This window comes from Pygocentrus nattereri, chromosome 2 (assembly GCF_015220715.1).
Source record: "Pygocentrus nattereri isolate fPygNat1 chromosome 2, fPygNat1.pri, whole genome shotgun sequence".
Classification (NCBI taxonomy): Eukaryota; Metazoa; Chordata; class Actinopteri; order Characiformes; family Serrasalmidae; genus Pygocentrus; species Pygocentrus nattereri.
Window position 1 is genome coordinate 35,262,754 of NC_051212.1, and position 19,700 is coordinate 35,282,453.

General features: G+C 37.7%; 1 protein-coding gene across 1 annotated transcript in view; it reads left to right on the top strand.

Annotated features, from left to right (window-relative positions):
• Window positions 1-19,700, top strand: part of malrd1 (MAM and LDL receptor class A domain containing 1) — a 93,929-nt gene that overhangs the window by 59,878 nt on the left and 14,351 nt on the right. Inside the window, exons 21-25 of the mRNA XM_017723269.2 lie at window positions 2,435-2,612; window positions 10,499-10,627; window positions 14,637-14,789; window positions 16,313-16,470; window positions 18,494-18,695. Of these exons, the coding sequence (XP_017578758.1) occupies window positions 2,435-2,612; window positions 10,499-10,627; window positions 14,637-14,789; window positions 16,313-16,470; window positions 18,494-18,695 (820 nt within the window). The remainder of the gene's footprint in view (window positions 1-2,434; window positions 2,613-10,498; window positions 10,628-14,636; window positions 14,790-16,312; window positions 16,471-18,493; window positions 18,696-19,700) is intronic.

Genomic DNA, 19,700 nt, shown 5'->3' on the forward strand with positions numbered 1-19,700 from the left:
GCTTTTTTTCTGTGAATTCCATTGGATTAAGGTCTATTACAGAAAGTCAAATTTTTTCTTCTGTTGGTAGACCTACTGGTCTTTATAGGGTCGTTGTCTTACTGCAAGTTTGTATACGGGTGCTCTGATATTTTACTGTAGACCAGAATTTATAGTACGAGCTCTGATGGCAACACATCCTGATTGTAGGGCAACAAAACATCATACTGCCACCATCATGTTTCACAGTTGAAATAAGGTTCCTATGCTGAAGTGCACTGTTCTGTTTTAGTCAACATAATGTTTCACATGTTAACCTTTTTTAATTTGTTTTAAACGTTGTCTATGGGACATCCTTCCAGGACTGTAATGGCTTATCTAGGCAACATTCTCCTTGAAGAATATGGACTCATAAACATTGACATAGCCAGTGCAAGATAGGCCTGCAGATAATTGGATGTTATGCTGGGTCCTTTGTGTTCTCCCAGAATATTATACATCTTTCTCTTAGAGTAATTTTGCCACTCCTGGCAAGATTAACAATGCCTGACAGCAGACTGGTAAAATACAAAAAGAATCTGCCTGACAGTGAAATCCAACCTTTTGTTTTGTAAACAGGGCAGAGAATTATTCAGTAGATTTTCAAAAGACCTTTAATTAACTGCATGAATGAAATGTGTTTTAAGTCTGCTGACACCAGTGGTTTTCCACTTTATTTGGAGTGTCCAGTTTCATATCTGCAGATGTTTAACCTGAGAGATCACTGAACATGTAACAGGTTTAATACAGACCATCAACATCATCAACACTGCTGACACCATTCTGTACCTGGATCTTAACTGGATTAGGTTTTGGTTAAGGTTAAATTTAGGATTAGGACCAAAGTGAGGGTTAAGATGAGGCTTTGGTTTGAGGTTACGGTTAGGGTTAGGATTAGGTTTTTGGTTGAGGTTAAGACTAGGGTTAAAATTAGGTTTTAAATTGAGGTTAAGGTTAGGGTTAGGTTTTGGTTATGGGTTGAGGTTAAGGTTAGGGTTAGGATTAGAGCCAGAGTGAAGGTCAGGATAAGGCTTGGGTTGAGGTGAAGTTTAGGGTTAGGTAAGTAATGTATCATCAAGATATTTACTTCCAGGTATTCAGAGTCTGTGCTACTGATACTGATACATTACTGATACTCTGGTAAGTGCGTTTTTAATCACCTACAAATGTTACATATTCTATTGCAAGATTTTTCAAATTTTTTATGCAAAGATGTAGATCTGATGACATTTTAGGTATGTAAAAAAAACAATTTGACAGAAGTCAAATTTTTCTCACAGCACTATATTTAAGACTTGAGCCACATTATGATAGATTATTTACCACCACACAGCCACATTCACACAGATTGGCTCTGTAATGCAATTTAGCTTGAGCAGTAACCCCCTCAAATGAGTCCCTGTTATAGTACAGTAAATATGACATAGAAAAAAGCTGTTTATGTGAGTGTGTGTGTGTGTAGGTGTGTGTGTGTGTGTGTGTGTGTGTGTGTGTGTGTGTGTGTGTGTGTGTGTGTGTGTGTGTGTGTGTGTATGTGTGTGTGTTGGGGCGGGGGTGTAGGGAAAAAAGTATCACATTTAATAAGGACAGGGTGGAGACGGATGGGTGGAGAGAAGTTGCGTGCTAACTGGATGATTCATGCTTGAATGTTGTCTCTGTGGTGAGAAAATGTTAGCAAGAAGCTGGACGTTATCTCAGTTTTGCATTAGCAGCCAGGTTCCTCACAGAGCTGCAGTGATTGCCACACTAGCTGCTACACCAGTAATGGAAGTTAAAAGAATTTGGGCAGATTTTGCAAAAGTAAAAGTGATACTTTGGGAAGGCAAATTCTCCAATATATTGATCATCCCTTTATGAAGGAACGTTCAAATTCCAGTTTGAGTTAAGGCCTAGTAACTTAAAATATGTGATGCAGCAACAATGTATAAAGACAGAATGCATAGATGCAGCACAAAATGTGCCTTGATGGGACCGCAATATGGGTGATTTAACGTGGGCTGAAGCCCCTGGACCCCGCATAAATCAGGGCCTCTGATTAGCAAGCAAGGAAAGTTTACATAGCAGCTTTACAGAACAATCAGTATAAGCAAGTATTAGCAAGCAGTAATCAACAAGTAGTGTCTCATATTCTGTTTACAACATTTAGAGAAATAAGCTCATGGCATGAAGTGAGCATGTATGAAGAAAATGTTTTCTGCTCTTTACATTGTTTTACACCATGTCCATTTCATAACTAAGTGGCTAACAGAAATTGTCCAAAATTACTTTCACATCAACAAATTTTCGGTTAAGAGGGCATCGTCTCCTATAAAACTACCTTTTCAGGGATACTGAGAAGCTCTGCCTGTGGCTTTCTGAGGAGCTGATTTAAGCTCTGACCTCGTGGTGTTTCTATTTTGTCTGTTGTGCTGATTAGACAGAGAATGAGCTGAGGGAGGTGTGGATGGAGCAGAGGATGATACACGAGTGGAGGAGAGCGGAGGTGCCTCTGAGGAACCTGAGGAACTTTGAGCTGATCTTTGAGGCGGTGAGGGCCAAAGACGTGAGTGGCGGAGCGGCTCTGGATGACCTGGAGTTTATTGACTGCGCCCGCAGTGAGTAACACACAAACTCAAACACAAAGAGCAGCCCACATATTCAGAGATAATATTTTCCCACACACAGCCTGAGTACTAATGTCCTGCACAGTTCAGTGGTTTCCTTGCTTCAAGCAGCCCTGATTCAATCTAGTCCATGATAATTATCCGATGAGTTGCGTCCAGTGCATTAGAGCACTTCACAGAGCAGCGCAGGTTACTCCAGGACTCAGATGTGAGTTCTTTTATTTGGATCAGGTTGACACAATTTTTTATTGCGTTAACAATTATGGCAGTCTGGCAGATGTTCTTATTCAGAGTGACTTAATTTAATCATGGTGCAGAGGTATGTCAATGTAGTAGTAGCAGTCATGCAAATAGGACACCATGTGAAGGGCATGTAAAGTCACCCACTACACAATAACAATGCCCAAATTGCTATAATAATTTTTATTATAATAATTTATAATTTATGTAATTATATCGTTTATAATACTCATTTTTATTTAGATAGCACTTTCCATGCCAGTGGCAGCTCAAAGTTCAAAACATTCCAATATTAAAGTCTCCAAGTACATAAATAAATGTTTTTGACGCAACCAAATACTGAGATACTGCATCACTTGTTGACTTCCCAAAATGAAATGATAGAAAGTCTCATCATTCATTGCAGTTTTATCACTGTCATTGCTTGTGAATCTCAGCTATCAAATCAGAATCAGAATCCTTTATTGATCCCAGAGGGAAATTGCAGTTGTTACAGTTGCAACCATTTATGTAAAATAATAAACACTTTAATAATTTAATACAAAGAAAAAGAGAAATTTGCAATATGTGCACAAGATTGAAGTTCTTATGAATACAGTAAAGTGGCGGTGCCTTTGATAATAAATATTAAACATCTAGTATAAAGCAGTTAAAAAATGTACCTCTGAGTTATTGCACCCAATATTGTCTCCACCTGTCCCTCGTTATCCTGGTTTGTATTTAAACCCTGTTCTTGCTCCTTGTGTTTGCTGGTCTTTATTTGTTGTGTTTCTCCGTTGTGTTTATACTGTGTTTCTCATTATGTCTGTTCCCTGATCTCTTTGTCTTGGCTATTTGAACCTGGACCGTTCTGACCATGACCCAGAAGCTTTTTGGAAGAGTTCCACAAAAGAAACCTTTCCTAAGAGCAAGCCACAAAATGCAGAGCCTGAACTTTGCTAAATGTCATTGGAACTACAAGTGTAATCATGTGATGTGTTCAGACGAGACAAAATTGGGCTTTATTTGTCACACACTCCATCTTCACATTTGGTGAAAATATCAAATGTCGAATATAGTGGTGGATCACTGATGCTTTAGGCATGTTTTACTGCTAGTGGTCCATGGGCTATTGTGAAGATCAGTGAATACCAGGAGACTTTAGTCCTCTGCTAGATAAAAGAAGCTGTTAGTGGAGTTTTTAGCAAAATAGTGACGCCAAACACACATAAAAAGACACACAGAGATGCTTGTGGGAACACAAAATCAAAGTTTTGCCATGGCCCTCTCAGTCTCCAGGTTCAAATCTAGTTGAAAACCTGTGGTGTTTTGAAGAAGGCAGACCACAAGCAACAGCGGAAGAAAATCAAGGAATTGGAAATGGTCTGTATGGAGGAGTGGTTCAGGGTCCCTTAAGTGTTTTCAAACCTTGTCAAACATTACAGAAAGTAACTCAGCACTGTTATTCTTGCCAGGGGAGACTTAATGCTAATGAAAGGGTGCAAAAATGAAAATATGCAGCTTACCTATTTGTCCAGAATATTACTTATTACATGTGTGGCTTAATTCATATACTGAGTGTAGGTCATTTTCCAATTCCAAGTGGTGATATTCTACAAACGTGGACTTGCATTATCTTGTTTTTTGCATGATGTGAAGTAGCATGAAATCACTATAGGACACAGCCTCAAGTGGCGTGCTGCTTTTATGTTGGTGAAATTGTGGTGCATTACTATGAAATATAACCAAAGTGTTTGCTCATGCCTGAGACTCAGTTTAAAACTGAATCTATTACATCATTTGGAATTCAGCAGACACCAATTGGTGCATGATACGAATGACAGTGTTCTCACGGTCTAAGGAACTACACTAATGGAGCATATACCCCAAAGTTCACTTACATCGAAACAAACCTGCCATGTGTACTCACCCTGAAAGACAGTACAGCACAATATATAAACAAACATCTCAAACAAACAGTTACGTATATAGAAATGAATCATCAGATAAAACTTCACAATTGCGATAGGCATGTTTCATTCTGTAATTATTGTTGGTTGTTCTGAACTTAATGTTGATGTACTTCATTGTAGGGATTTGGCGATGCTCATATTCTCAAGCAAGATATTAACTTTCAATTCTGAGAAAAAAGCCCAGTCATTTGAAAGAGACATGTAACATAAGCCCTACCGCCACCCTACCCATGTTACTCAGAATGCACCCAGTTGCCTAGGTTTGGTCAAGAAGAGCAACTGGGAGGCCCTCAGAAGAGACAGAGAAGTTTATGGACTTTTGATTCACTGTTTCAAATTCATTTTTGTGATACTGTTTTGATGTCGTGACACCCTTACTTTATTGTATAGTCTACTGTTATCTGAAAAGTAGCATTGTCTTCCTAAGCAACCGTGTTCCATTCTTCATTTAACACCCAGCTGTGATGGGAAAGAATGACGATAAAGTTTGTCTTGACTGGAGGTGGAAAACATTGCCACAGACACGATTACACCCACGAGACTTGCCTCACACTTTCCTTACACATACTTTTCACACTGTGAGTGATTACACTATCTTTGGGCTAGAGAGCTCGCTTAACACAAAGAAAGAGAGTTTGATTTCCATCTGGAGCGATACACACAAACACTCACACAGCTGTCATTCAGATGAGGTGATTCTCTCTCTTCTCAACTTTTAATTTCCCCCTGGTCTCACTCTTGGTTTAATATTCATGTAGATACATGACCATCAGCACCCCTTGGGCAGATCTCAGCAATGCTTAATGAAAATATCACATAGCGCTGTTAATTGGATGAGATCTGCTTAATTTGACAAGCTTGTTTTTTTTCTTCCCACATGAAAGAGCAGAGAAGCTCTTTAGCTTGACAGTGGGGGAAAATGTAATTTCTAGTCTGTCAACTCTGAAGTCTAATAATGAAAGTTGAGTTTGGAAGAACTCGGGAATGTAATGTTTGAGGAGCTTCAAAGGAAAGAAAGGGAGATTGGGGCTGTATGTAGCATCACTCAGACTCAGATTTAATCACAGTAGTTTATAGTGTAGATAGACACTCACACTACAGACTCTGTATACTTACATAGACACACATGTATTGTCAGTGCACAGATGTCGGTATATATTAATCCCTTCAAGGGATCAAGGGTAAGAAACTGATCGATATGAGATTCTGGAGGACAGTTGGGGAAATAACAGACTTTGTTAACAGATATAGGAAGCAAATTACAGCATATAGAGAGTTTTGTGAGGGTGAAATTTCAATATTAGCCCAAGGTAGAAGAGCATATGATGCTTTCCAATTGGCTCGGTAAAGTAGTTTTTGAATGTTACAAGTTACAGTAGTAATGATGAAATTTATGGAGCACTAATCCTCCTTCAGACTTTGGAAGCTGACAAACTGACCTCTTAAGATGTGCAGACTTGTTGTCCCATAGAAATGAATTCAGCAGATGGACATGGTTGACAAAAAAGGACTTATTAATGAACACTGGGATGTGTTCCATTTTAATCAAGCTGACATGACCAATAAGTTATAATGGAAAGGAGGCCCACATAGATATGTCTAAATTTGATCTATGCAGCAAATTGTCATTGTTGAAGGTACATACGCATCAGATCAGGTAGAAAAAACAATGGAGAAATTTCTCTGTCTTTTTTCATGGTTGTTTTATGTATCTTGTGTGTCTTGCGCTGTCCTCCCTTCCTGGTAGCAGCGCTCAGCTCAGCTCTCATTAGTGCTACTTTAACACTGTGTGTGAGTGTGAGTGCTAAAGAACTAATCAAATCTGAAATGTCATGTCAGCATGAAAGACTCTCTTATTCTTTCAAACACTTCAGTAACAACAGTCAAGGTTAAGTTTAGGTTTAAATCGTGCTGTCCTGTTTCTCAAGTGTGCTGGAGGTTGCTTCAGATTGTTAAGCTCTTAATGCTGGCTGCTAACACAGTTTTGCCTGTGGCTTTCTCTGAGGGAGCTGGGAAGAAGAGCAGCCTCTGCTTTTGCTGCCTGTGGTCAACTGATCAGTCTTTTAAAGAACCATGTGATAGATGAAGTGTTAGGGTCTCATGTGAATCTGATGCTTGTCTACAAAGCCAAAAATGGACCAACAACTCAACTTTGCCTTCAACACCAGTGACTTGGACTTTGGATCAGACTTTGACTCGGAAAGACTCTACACTGCAGACGGGAGCCTACACAATTATTTTTCATGTGAATTAATTTGTTTCCTGGCGTAACCTGAATAAACAGCAATGTTGTCAAATGTTTGCTACAGTGCTTAAGCTCAGTCAGAAGATGAGAGACGCGTTAGAGCTCAACTTTGCATCCATAAACTGGAAATAAGCAAAGCTTCAACAGCATCAGTGACTAATCAGATCTGATAAATATTAAACACCAGTCTTACTGGAGAAACTCACCACATCAATTGACCATTTTCCTCATGGCAGCTGTAAAGAAACACAGCTGTCTGGATTTGACTGAATTTAACAGCTTCTGCAGGTAAAACAAGCATAATATTCACCACGAGGCTGAAGTTGACTTTTTATTCACCAGCTTCATGTTGGACTTTGCCATTCCACCTTAAATGGTGCAGCACTGAGGTGCCAGAACGTAACTGCTGCACCATTTAAGGTGGAACAGAAAATTCAGTGCTCCCAATGCTGTGCGCCCAATGATCCCAAAATCTTGTCTTGGGACTTGACTCAGGACTTGAGTGTGAAGATTTGAGACTTGCTTGTTATTTGCAAATGCACTTTTGTGGATAATAGTGTCTGCTAAATGCCATCAATTTAAATGTAAACTTACCTGAACATTTAAATGATGGGTGATGGGATAACCTACATTAATACTACATGTATTGTACCTAACATAGGTGAGATTGTTCTAAATAATGCAGCTGTGTTAAACACTCTCTGTTCTCCAAGCTCTAACACATGCCTGTACAAAAAGCCCCCTCAGTGGTATGCTGTACATTTTAGAACATCCTCACACCACAGCGTCAGGTTTCAGACTGAAAAACTGCTTCAGTCTCACGCACGAGTAAAACACTCTGAGTAAAAACATGTCTCAGCTCTCTAACATCATGCAAAACAGGTCATTTCAAACAGCCTCAGGCCAAACACCTTCAGAAAAGAAGGCAAAGGGCCTTAAGTGGCCTCAAACTCATGTGGCATTTGCAAATCTATTCTTTTATACATTATTTATTACAGTTGTGTTGCCAGCAATCAGTGATCTGTGCTTTATTACATTCTTTTTTATTTGGCAATGATTAAGACTTAACTCACCTACCACCACTGTATGTTCTCCTATATCTAAACTATAGATATAATATAACTATATTAACTAAAATAAACTATAGATAAATATAACTAAAAATAAAACACTACCCACCCAGTCTGGTTTAACATTTATCACAGTTATTTTTCACACTGTTATACTGTTTTACCCTAGTAAGAGGACCTATCAGAGCATCATGCTATCAGTGCAGGCAACAATGTTGTCTTTTAAATAATATTATGATGTGTTCGACCAGGGATATGAAAGAACAAGGTAACTAATGTCGATTTTGATTTCAGGTTGAACTGTAAGTAAGGTCACCAAGGTTGTATTGGCAAAGAATAAGCCTTTAATGTCCAGTGCCGTTCAATAAAGGTGTAATCTTTATTGATTTACAGTGTTAGTAGCTGTGAAAGACTTTTCAAAAACATTGCTGATGCAGTCTTTTGGCAAACATCAGCGCGGCTTTAAGTGTGATTTTGAACCTAATGACAGATTTGGCAGTGGGGAATGTGGTTCAGATTCATACTCTGCCTTTCGAAAGTGTGGGTAATTTTTTAAACTTTGTTTAATTGTGGTTGTGTTAAGATAACAAGATATTTTGCAGGACTCCTCTTCATGTTCATCAAAGTGTCTTCTTTGGTATGAGGAACTGGCACATTCTGAAAAAAACTTTTGGTCCAAATATGGTTTCAACTGCTAAAAGGTGACTTTTGTACTAACATTACAAGAATAGGTAAAAGTTTGCATTGTATGCCATTTTTCCCAAAGTAGCACTATCAAAAATACAGTTTTAAGAAAGACTGCAGATTTTCCCATCTTTAATATCGAAACTCTGACAATGCTGAATCAGTGCATGATATCAAGTACCTACCAGCACCTAATTTACATACCACTTACGGGAAGCACACCCTAATTCAAGTAGACATTTCAGAAGAGAACAAACGACAGCATTCAGTTTGTGTTCTCGCATCAGTGACATTTATGTTCACTCATTTCACCATCAGATTTGACTGTATGCACAAAACATAACAAATGCAGCTGTAGTTAATTTGTTACTTTACCAACCTGTTCTGTTAGCCCAGGTTTAGATATTCATGCTGTGATTAATCCTTGTGTGCATGCACATGAAAATGTGCCGGCTATAACAAACAGCCAATTGTATGCAACAAGTCAAGTAGCTTATTTTCTCACAAACACACATTTTCTAAGCGGCTTATCCTCCTGGGTTGAGGGGGGGTGCTGGAGCCTATCCCAGCACTCATTGAATGGAAGGCAGGAAACACCCTGAACAGTTCGACAGTCCATCACAGGGCTGGTCTTATTAAGCATACTATGACATTATGTAGAAAATAAAGCCTTTATAATGGTAAAAAGTCACCACTGTCACTGAGTTAGCGTTTATATGAGAAATGATTGCTTTATGTTTTTGAAATTTGTAAAGTATGATCAGTCCAAGAGCTGTTAATGTCAGAAATCCACAACTTTACCCACTCTTGAGCAGGTTAAATGGGCAGCATTAGTTGTCATGATGATGTATCCCACTGAAAAGTGATGAGAGAAAATATTTAATATGTAAATGTTTAATATAGTAAACAGGCAAACAAAACTTGATCGTTTCCATTTAAAATATTTGGAGAAGCTAAGTGTACCCAAAGTTTTGCTGAGATATTTGTTTGATGTATTTGTATAGTTCTTTGAAGGTGCTGTGGATGTTAGCAGCAGCTTCTTTATGCACTCTGGTTCTGTGAGCAGGTGTTGCTCCTCAGATTAAGCTTGTGTAATAAGCATTTGGCACAGGGCTGGCTTTCAGTGCCACACAAGCTTGACTTCAGCTTCATTTTGAAAATCTACCTGGCATGTTGGACATATTGGAACTCTGCTGCAATTCTGTTCACTCAACAAGTGTGTTTATCCAGTTATGTGCAAAAGTTTTGTTTTTTTATTTAAAAAAGTTGTTTTTTTATTTAAGTGAAAATAAGTTCCTCTATAGTGAACTCAGTTTTGTACATTTTAATACACATTTACTGTTTATTTGCTGAATGTAAACATTTAAAAAGACATGCAATGTGGCCTTTGCAAAACCTTTATATTTTATATTTAACATATTTTATATTGTACATTTAACATATAAAAAGGACAGACAATGTGGCCTGTGCTCAACAGATAAACAGAAATTATGCATTAAAATTAGCAGAAAATTGCAATTTTTAAGTTTGAGGATGTTATTCTCACTTTTAGAAAACCAACAAAACATGCTATTTGACCTGGCGTTTCTTTTACCTCTATATTTACACTGAGTGTGTGTGTGTGTGTGTGTGTGTGTGTGTGTGTGTGTGTGTGTGTGTGTGTGTGTGTGTGTGTGTGTGTGTCAGGTGTCATCCATCCTGGCTCCTGCCCTGCAGCTACAGATTTTGTTTGTAGTAACGGAGATTGTATCGATTCCAGTCTAGTGTGTGACAATAAGGGCGATTGTGCTGATGGTTCTGATGAACTGGACTGCAGTGAGTACATCTAACACAACACCTGTTATAGCACACTTTCAGAAAAAAAAGCTGTACCTTTCAGGGTACAAGTGCTGTCCCTGGGACGGTACCGTCAAGGATATGTCTTCAGTCAGGGAGCATAATTGTACCATATTCCATTACAGTTATGCATTTTTAAGTTGCATTGATTCCATACACTCTGACATAACTGCAGACGTTATATTTTATTTTTCTCTTTTTAGATCAGTTACACAGGTTATACAGATATGCACTTTTCCCCTGGGAAAATGAATGTGGTGTCATTTTAAAACTCATTTAAGCTGCACCATTGGATAGCTATTAAGCAAATAAAGGACATGGTAAAATATCTCTAAAATGCAAAAGAATTCTTAGAAACAATACACCAATAAGTACAAATGAGCAACTCCATTTCACACTAATGTCACACATTTGGACAGTTAGAGTAAAAGGTAGTAAATGGTAATGGTAAATGGTAAGAACCTAGTAAAAGCATGGCATGGACTTTCATACCACAGATTAAGTTTCATTTATAGGCAACTAACAGGTACATACTATACTAATATAGTACATACATATATATATACACATATTCATATATACATATATATATATACATATATACATATTCATACTATAGACTCTTATATACAGAATTATAGACTCTTAGGTCTCTGTACCACCTTTTTACTTTATATAACTACCTGTTACTTGGAGCTGTTTCCAGTATACTTTTCTAGTTAAATGTGTGACATTACAGTGAAATTTGGTCTGAGTTTGTTCATACTTACCATTGTGTGACTTAAATAATTATGTAAATATGAGATGTTTTACTATGTGCTTTAGTTTACAGGGTTCTGTTCCTGACCAAGCCACCAGGATTTCAGATCACATCAAGTGAAGTCAAAGTTTATATGCATAGCGCTTTTTACAACATTCGCTATCACAAAGAAGCTTTACAGAAAGATTCATGTCCAAGCTGCCATGAGCAAGTCAAGAGTAACAGTGGCAAGGGCAAACTCCCTAAGAGTAAGAGGAAGAAACCTTAAGAGGAACCAAGACTCAAAAGGGCAGCCCATCCTCATACAGTATACAGTGTTAACAGAGTGCAGCAGAGACTCCGGCAGGTCGAGCTATTACAGCCTAACTAAAAGAGAAAGCCAGAAGAACACATGAGGCTCCCTGAGATGTCATCACCCTTCCACTCAAACGTCAACAAACCTGAGTGAATATGTGGAAGCAGTACCAACAATCCCAGTTTATCACAAAGTTTACCATAATACTAATGTCCATGAACCCACAAATCTGCACCTTTTATTTAACAGGAAAACTAATTACTAAAGACTTCACTAGGCTAGACTTAAAGACTGAAGTTATGTCTGAGTTCCGAACACTCACTGGAAGATTACTCCAAAAATGGGGGCTTTGTATCCAAAGCCTTTCCCCTCTGATGTAACTCTATTAATTCTAGGTACTGATAGTAAGCTGGCACCTTGTGATCTAAGTCAGTGTGATGGCTCATAAAAAGAGAGAAGTTCACTCAGGTATTGAGGGGTGAGTCCATTTAGAGCTTTATGTGTCAGTAAAAGAACTTGCAGTGCAGTGTTGGTTTGATAAAACTGAGCTGATATTGTCAAACTCTCTAGTTCTTGTAAGGACCCTGGCTGCAGCATTCTGGACTAACGGAAGCTTGTTAAAGCTTTTATATCCAGACAGCAGGGCATTACAGTAATCCAGCCTTGAGGTAATAAATGCAAGAACTAGCTTTTCAGCATTCTGTAGAGACAGTGCATTTCTTAATTTGGCAATATTTATGAAGATGAAGGAAAGCTACTTTAGTAATACTGGTTATTCATGCATTGAAGGACAGATCAGGATCAACTGTGACAGTTTTTTTACAGATGTACCTGGTGCAACTGAGAAACTAAGAAATGTAAGTGTTAAATTGGAATTTTTTTTCAAGAAGAAGAACTTCTGTTTTTTCTGAGTTGAATATGACAAAGCTACTTGACATCCAGTCTTTACACAGTCCTCAATATCATTAAGTTGAAGTTTATCTTCTGGATTGGTCAACATATATAACTGTGTGTCATCAGCATAGCAGTGGAAACTGATGTCATGTTTACTGGTAAGGGTACCCAGTAGTAGTTTATGTAATGTGAATAACAGAGGCCCTAAAACAGAGCCTTGTGGAACACCATAGTTTATTTCTATAAGAACAAATGATTTGCCTTTTACATTCACTAACTAATAGCAATCAGTCAGATCAGATCTGAACCAGGAAAGACCTATTCCTGTTACTCCTACAAGGTTTTCTAGCCTATCTAGTAAGACAGAGTGGTCTATTATATCAAAAGCTGCACTGTGATCAAGCAGATCCAACAAAGATTTTCTTTGGTCTTGGTTTTGAATTCTTTGCCTGATTGTTTCAATTTTACCATAGAAGAAATTCATAAAAATCAGTGCTTCTGTAAGATACTGGCATTTGGGGTTCAGTAACTGTTTGGTTCTTAAACAATTTAGAAATTGTGCTAAATAATAATCTAGGATTATTCTTATTATTTTCAATGGGAGAGTAGAGATAAGTTGAGTGTGCCGCAGTAAGTGCCCTTCTATAGTCTATAATGCCGTCCTCCCAATCTCACTGGAATAATGCTAGTTTAGACAGGCACCGTTTTCACTCTAATTATCTGACCCTCTGTTTTAAAGCTCAGGTGTGAACATTGTACCATGAGGTGAGCTTTTTCTGCCTTATTCTTCTACTTTTTAATGGATCCACATTATCTAGACACAAAAGTGTCTTCTAAGCGCTCTGCCATAATATCTAATTCAATAGGTTCAGATGGCCTGGGAGGTTTCTGATAAAGTTACTTGCTATGGAGGATAGAACTAAAGCAAATTTTCATCTGAGACTGTTGTGCTTTGGAGAAGAATGGCTAAATTATCATATTTACACCAAAGGTCAAAATTAAATCAATATTCTTATAATTAATATAATTAGTGGGCCTCTTTATTTTTAGATTGAAACCGACTGAAACCAATGAAACCACCGTACCTCTTTATGTATTAATGTCACACGCACACCGGCTCAATGTTTAGGTCTCAAATGCTAATTCAACATTATACTGATGAAAATACGAATTCACATATATCTTACATCATTTGTTCAGTAAGTTTAAACTGAGGTCTCTTTGAATCCTCTTTTACCATGAATGTACTCATAATCATCAGTTTCATCTATTTAGGGAAGGGGTCTGCAGCACGGCTGACCATACAATATGTTCTTCCATTTCCATCAGGGAGGTCTCCAAAACTTACATAGTGCAGCTTTAAGTTTAAGTGTCTTGAAACGCACCATCATTTTACCCAAATGTATTTTGAGTTTAACAATAACCCAGTTAATAACTAAAACTTGGTGGGCTTTTAAAGGTAGCATTACCCATTAGTTACATAATTACACAATACATTTTGTTTGTATTTGATTTACATTCAAGAGCAGTGAGTCTGCACTTCACTTTTCAGTTTGTTTTGACATTAAGAAACAAGAAAAAACATGGCAGAAATGTAAAGCATGTTTTTTTTGTCCACAAGGCAAAACTGTTCAACATAATTCATCAAATTTAAATCACAATAAAAAACGTCTCCTCCTCCGCTTATGAAAACAAATGTGGTGTGAATTAAAAATAAAATATAACTAAGATTTAGCACTTTGTGTCTGCCAATTTGGTCAGAAACAGAACCCTATATAGAATCTGAACCTGTCTTTTGCACTTCATCAGCTGCTAGGCATCCAGACTCAGACGCAGCCATTTTATAATTATCTTGTCTCTTGATTTACAACTAATGTTCAGGCACAAAAAGTAATTCTCACACTAAGTGCTGCATTATTTAGTTTGTGTTTGAAGAGACCAACTCAAAAAAAACACTGTGTTACATTCTGGGAGATGGAAACTCGGCTGTTATTTCTTTCTGTATGAGAAATGAATCATCTTTGCTTTGTGTTCTCCAGCTGGCCTGGCAGGAGCCTGTAACTTCAACATGCCTGAGCACCAGTGGGAGCAGCAGTGTCAGTTGCAGCAGGACCAGAATGATACTTTTGACTGGCAGATCGGTCAAGGTCAGATGAGTCAAAGAACTGGACCCTCTGCTGACCACAGCCCTGGTAGGTGCTGCTGATGTTCAATAGCAGTCATTGAGTCAGACCCCTGCTTAGAGAAACTTTGACACAGTGTGAGGTTTCTTGGAACATTTCCGGTAAATTACATAGATTATGCATAGAATTGTAAGTTATGTATGTTATATAAAGAGATGATTATGAAATAGGTCAGCCTTATGGCAAGTTGCATCAAATGGTCTTCTGTTCGAGACCAGCATTCTTGTGTTCTTCTGTGAAACCAGTTTTGAATGGTACTGACTTAATAGAACATTCCAGCATCATTACAAGAATTCCTAGAGAGGAAATCGAGCTATTCTTTCATTTATTGAACTCCTTAGGGGGATAATCAAGGCTACAGTGAGAGATCAGAGGATGAATGGAAAAAGTCCTGCAAAGCAGTATAAATGTGATCTCTGAAAGAAACTAATGTACAGGAAATGTAGCTGTTAAATACATACTGTTGATAATATTTAATCATTTTGAACAAATCAATAGCATATTGTCTCTGTCCACAGAAAATCATGTATTTTCCTATGTCATTGTAAGACACCAGCTGTCCGTTACGTTGTGTACAAATTTCATGATGAATGGACCAATAGAAATGCTTCAAAATCACTTGAAATAAAATCTCTTTATGTTCATTTACATTAAAATGTAAGTGCGATTTTGCCTCCTCCTGTAAAATTACTACTTTGGAGATACTTGTTTTGGACAGCAATGATATGCTATGAATAAAATGAGTACTAAATGACATTAATTCTTTAAACTTTAAAGACGTGTCTGTGGGTCAAATCCACTTCAATTCCTCACTCTCATACTAAAAATAAAGCATAAAATGTGGCCTACATCAAAGTCTGGTACATTTAATTTGGAAATGGAAATTGTGCACAAAAATCTGCAGGAAATGCTGTATTTTAGTGTGTTCTGTGTCAAGGGTGTGTTTATATTTTTACTTCATAAAATTTTGTAATCTGACTGGGGGGCATTCACATTTTTGCACACAACTGTACACAATGTACATATATGTTTCAAAGTAATTATGAGACCATTTATTGTACTATGCTACTCCACTCTGTTATTCTCCCAGATTTGACAATACTAGGCAGCTAAGTGGCTGGATTTCATTGATAAGAGAATCAGTAAAGCAAAGTTAATGTGCATGTTAACTCAAAGCCTAGTGTTTGAGTTAATACGTTTGCACCTGCAATGTTATAAAGGTCAGTGTTGCACTTTCCTGATGTATCAGCATGTTACATGTGCATATGTGTCTAGTTAATATAGAGTGTTCCAAGACAAGGACTAACTCACTTGTGAATCATTATATTTGTTTAATGGACTACATACAGGCTGCTCGCGATTAAATGTCAGGAATGAAAATGTCATACATGCACACTCACACGTATGACATTTCATACTACAAACATTCAGCACATACAGTATGTACATTTGAGACGTGCTGATATGTAGCATCTGTAATGTGTGAGAAATGCTCTGCTGACTGGCTCTCCTGTGTTTGTGAACTGTGTAAGACGGGTCAGGGGGATACCTGTATGTGAACTCGGCTGTGCAGCGAGAGGGGGATGTTGCCAGGGTAACCACCCAGCAGGAGTTTCCCGCCAGCACTGGTGTCTGCCATCTGCGTTTCTGGTTCCACATGTATGGCTCTAAACGCATGGGTGCACTGAAGGTGAGAAGGAGAAACAGAGACGGTAGGGCAGCCTCTCAAGTGTAAAATCTGTTATTGTTTGGCGAGAGAGCTGAATTTTGAATTAGATTTGGAATTAGACCAAGATTAAAGGAAAAAAATGTCCTAATTATCATTTTTCCATTCCATATTAAAATACAACAGCATATAATGTTATGACAGCTGACTTTTTAGTGGTAATATGTCCATTTCACAGTTTGTGTCCTGTTTGTAACAGTGTCCTTTTCACATGTAATTCTTAAAAAAAACCTATGCTGGACATTTTAATCCTGACTAATTTCTAGCCCAAATCGTTTCCAAAGATGACACAAAATGCCCTGAACTGTCCCACATCAAGGTCGTTTTTAAATGAGAACTGAGAAAAAGAGAGACAGAAGAGATGTGACTCCATGAAACAGCACTTTGAGCAAAACATTCAGTAAAAAAGACTTTTCATTTTACAGCAAGAAGCAAATAAAATAAAATATACATAACTCATTTCCGTGTTTTGGCATTACCACTACGATTCATAACATCCTGTAACATGCAATGTTATACTTCCTTTACTTAAGAGCCAGAGAAAATATGCATAACTCTGTCAGTCATGGCACTGCATAGGGCTTCATTAAGATCGTATAGGAATAAATAAAACACTCACAAAAATATATTTCTGTCACGATTGGCCCCTCCCAGTCCTGGTCATGTGTTCGTTTTTGTGTTTTGGTCTAGTCCACGTGTTTTCTTTGTTTTGGTTCTTAGTCCAGCCCCCTTGTTAAGTAACCCCGCCCCTGATTGTTTCCACCTGTTTTCCGCTTGTTCTTCATTATCTTTGTTTGTATTCAAGCCCTGTGTTTGCCTCTCGTGTTTGCTGGTCTTTGTTTGATTTGTACATTTTTGGACGTATCGTTTGCTGTTTGTTCTCTGTGTTTAGCCTGTGTTCTTTTGTCATGTTTGCAACCCTATCTGTTCATTTTGGCTATATGAACCTGGACTGTTCCGACCATGACCCTGGTTTTGCCCAAAATAAAACTCGCTTATCTCAGCGTATGCATCTGCCTCATCGGTCCCCGTCACAATTTCTCTGTTATAACAAAGTATCCATATCAAAATATTTACAATATAACTACAATTTTCCAGAATGTTTCAAGGAAAGTGTTATGACACAGCAGGTGTTGACATTGCAGTTGATAAAAGCAGCCGTTATAACAACTGCTGCTTATTTTAAGAAGCCTTTATACATGTTTATGTAGGTTTATTTCACTTGAAATGCTTATGTGTCTGTCATGCACCCTCATAAATTAGCCTTTCTAATTATGTTGGCGGTTAATCAGACACATAAGGCCTTCTGTCCAGCTCCTGAAGCCTGACTAATAGGAGAGCTTGCATAGCTGTATCTATGTAAACGTTTTTAGTTTACAGATTCGTCCAACGATGGACTCAACTCAACGATGAAGTAGGAGTACTTCATATGAATCATACTTGCAGAGATTAAATACATGAAATAAAAGTAAACTGAAAATCAAAGACCTATTAATTTTTTTATTTCCATGAAATCTAGGCCTTCTCTGAAGGTCCAGAAGGCCCTAAGGGTTCTCAACTGGTAATTGTATTCATAATTAATTACATAGTGAGCTACATTTACATTTGATTTACATTCTGTATTTACGGGTTTGACTGTACTTTTTTTCCGGTTGTTTTAGATATCCAAAAATGACACAAACATGGGAAAAAAACATAGTATGTTTATGTTAAGTGTCCACACAAAGAAGACACTAATCAGATTCACAATAAAATATCTACTCTTCTACTTCCAAACACAGATGTGGTATCAATGGAAAGCTTAGAATCTTAATAAATATCTTAATAAATATCAAATCATACAATGCTTTTATAATGCAGCAATTATGCAGCAATTAATGGCAGCAATGAGTACAGTAATGTGTGTAGAAGAGAGTGTTTATGTACACTGTGATTCTGTGGAGGTGTATTATGCCCTGAAAGCTGAATTCTGGCTCGTACATTACAGGTGTACACAGAGGGTGCAAGCGGTGTTCCCTTGCTGATGTGGGCAACCAGCGGTAATCATGGACGCAGCTGGCGTTATGCTAACGTGGTCCTGTCCAACACGCTGCCTTTCAGAGTGACCTTTCAGGCAGAGGTGGGAGGTGACCAGCAGACAGACATCGCCTTGGATGACCTTTCCTTCACCCAATCCTGTGCGATAGGAGGTACTGGACTCTTCACATTCACTGCCTTTCTGTTTCTTTTTTTTTGTCTGTTCTCTACTACCTCAAACGTTTTCATACTACAACATAGTCACTCAGTTCAGTGTCTGAAGTTCACTTCTTTTGTTTTGCACTGAAGCTACATGGCTAATATAGCTAACAAGTAATTATTAAATAATTGTTGTTAAATAACACCCAGTAGACTTGCTTATGTGTTTTCTGATATTTTAGAACATGAAAATGTCATATAGTGTATAATTAACTTTAGACTATCCAGTGTCAAAAGTAAATAGACAAATCTCTTTGAAATTTCTAAACAAGTAATGTGTAAACCACATTAATGCCTTTAATTAATGTCTTCAACGGAGGGTCTACCTGTCAATCCATTCTGAGAATGTGGCAGTTCTTTTAACCTGTTTAAATGTCTGGCCAGAGCACATGCATGAAACCTGTCAGAGTCTGATTATTCAAGTTGTCAGGTAAACAACATACTCTAGTTTCTTAAATCAGATTAAGAAGTCCAACAAAGAGAGCTGGATTATAGCCAAGTATTCATGTATTTTAGTGCATGCAGACCCTTACTCTTATGTCTTTCATTTTTTCTCAGTTGGCACATCTGTGTATAAAGACTTCTGTCCAAGAAATAGCAAGAAACGTTTAACACAGCACTCACACTTTTGGAGTGATGTTGAAACCAACGACATGCTTGAAGAAATTATGAATTTAAATATTCTTCATCTTCTAGATGTATGTATATAATATATTCATAGTTTCCGCTAGCTCAATGTTTAAAAAAACACCAACTGTGAGTTAATCGGCTGCAGAGCAGAAATCCAACGACTGCCTGACTCATGTAGATGCAGAGTTTTCCTATTATCTGATTAAGTGCATAAAACACATTGAGTGAATTATTGCTAAAACCTGATTTTCTGCAGGTATCAGATTGTTAAGTGCATGCAGCTGCATTCAGTGTGTAGAGTCAGAGCTTTGTTTATGCTGCTGCGTTTT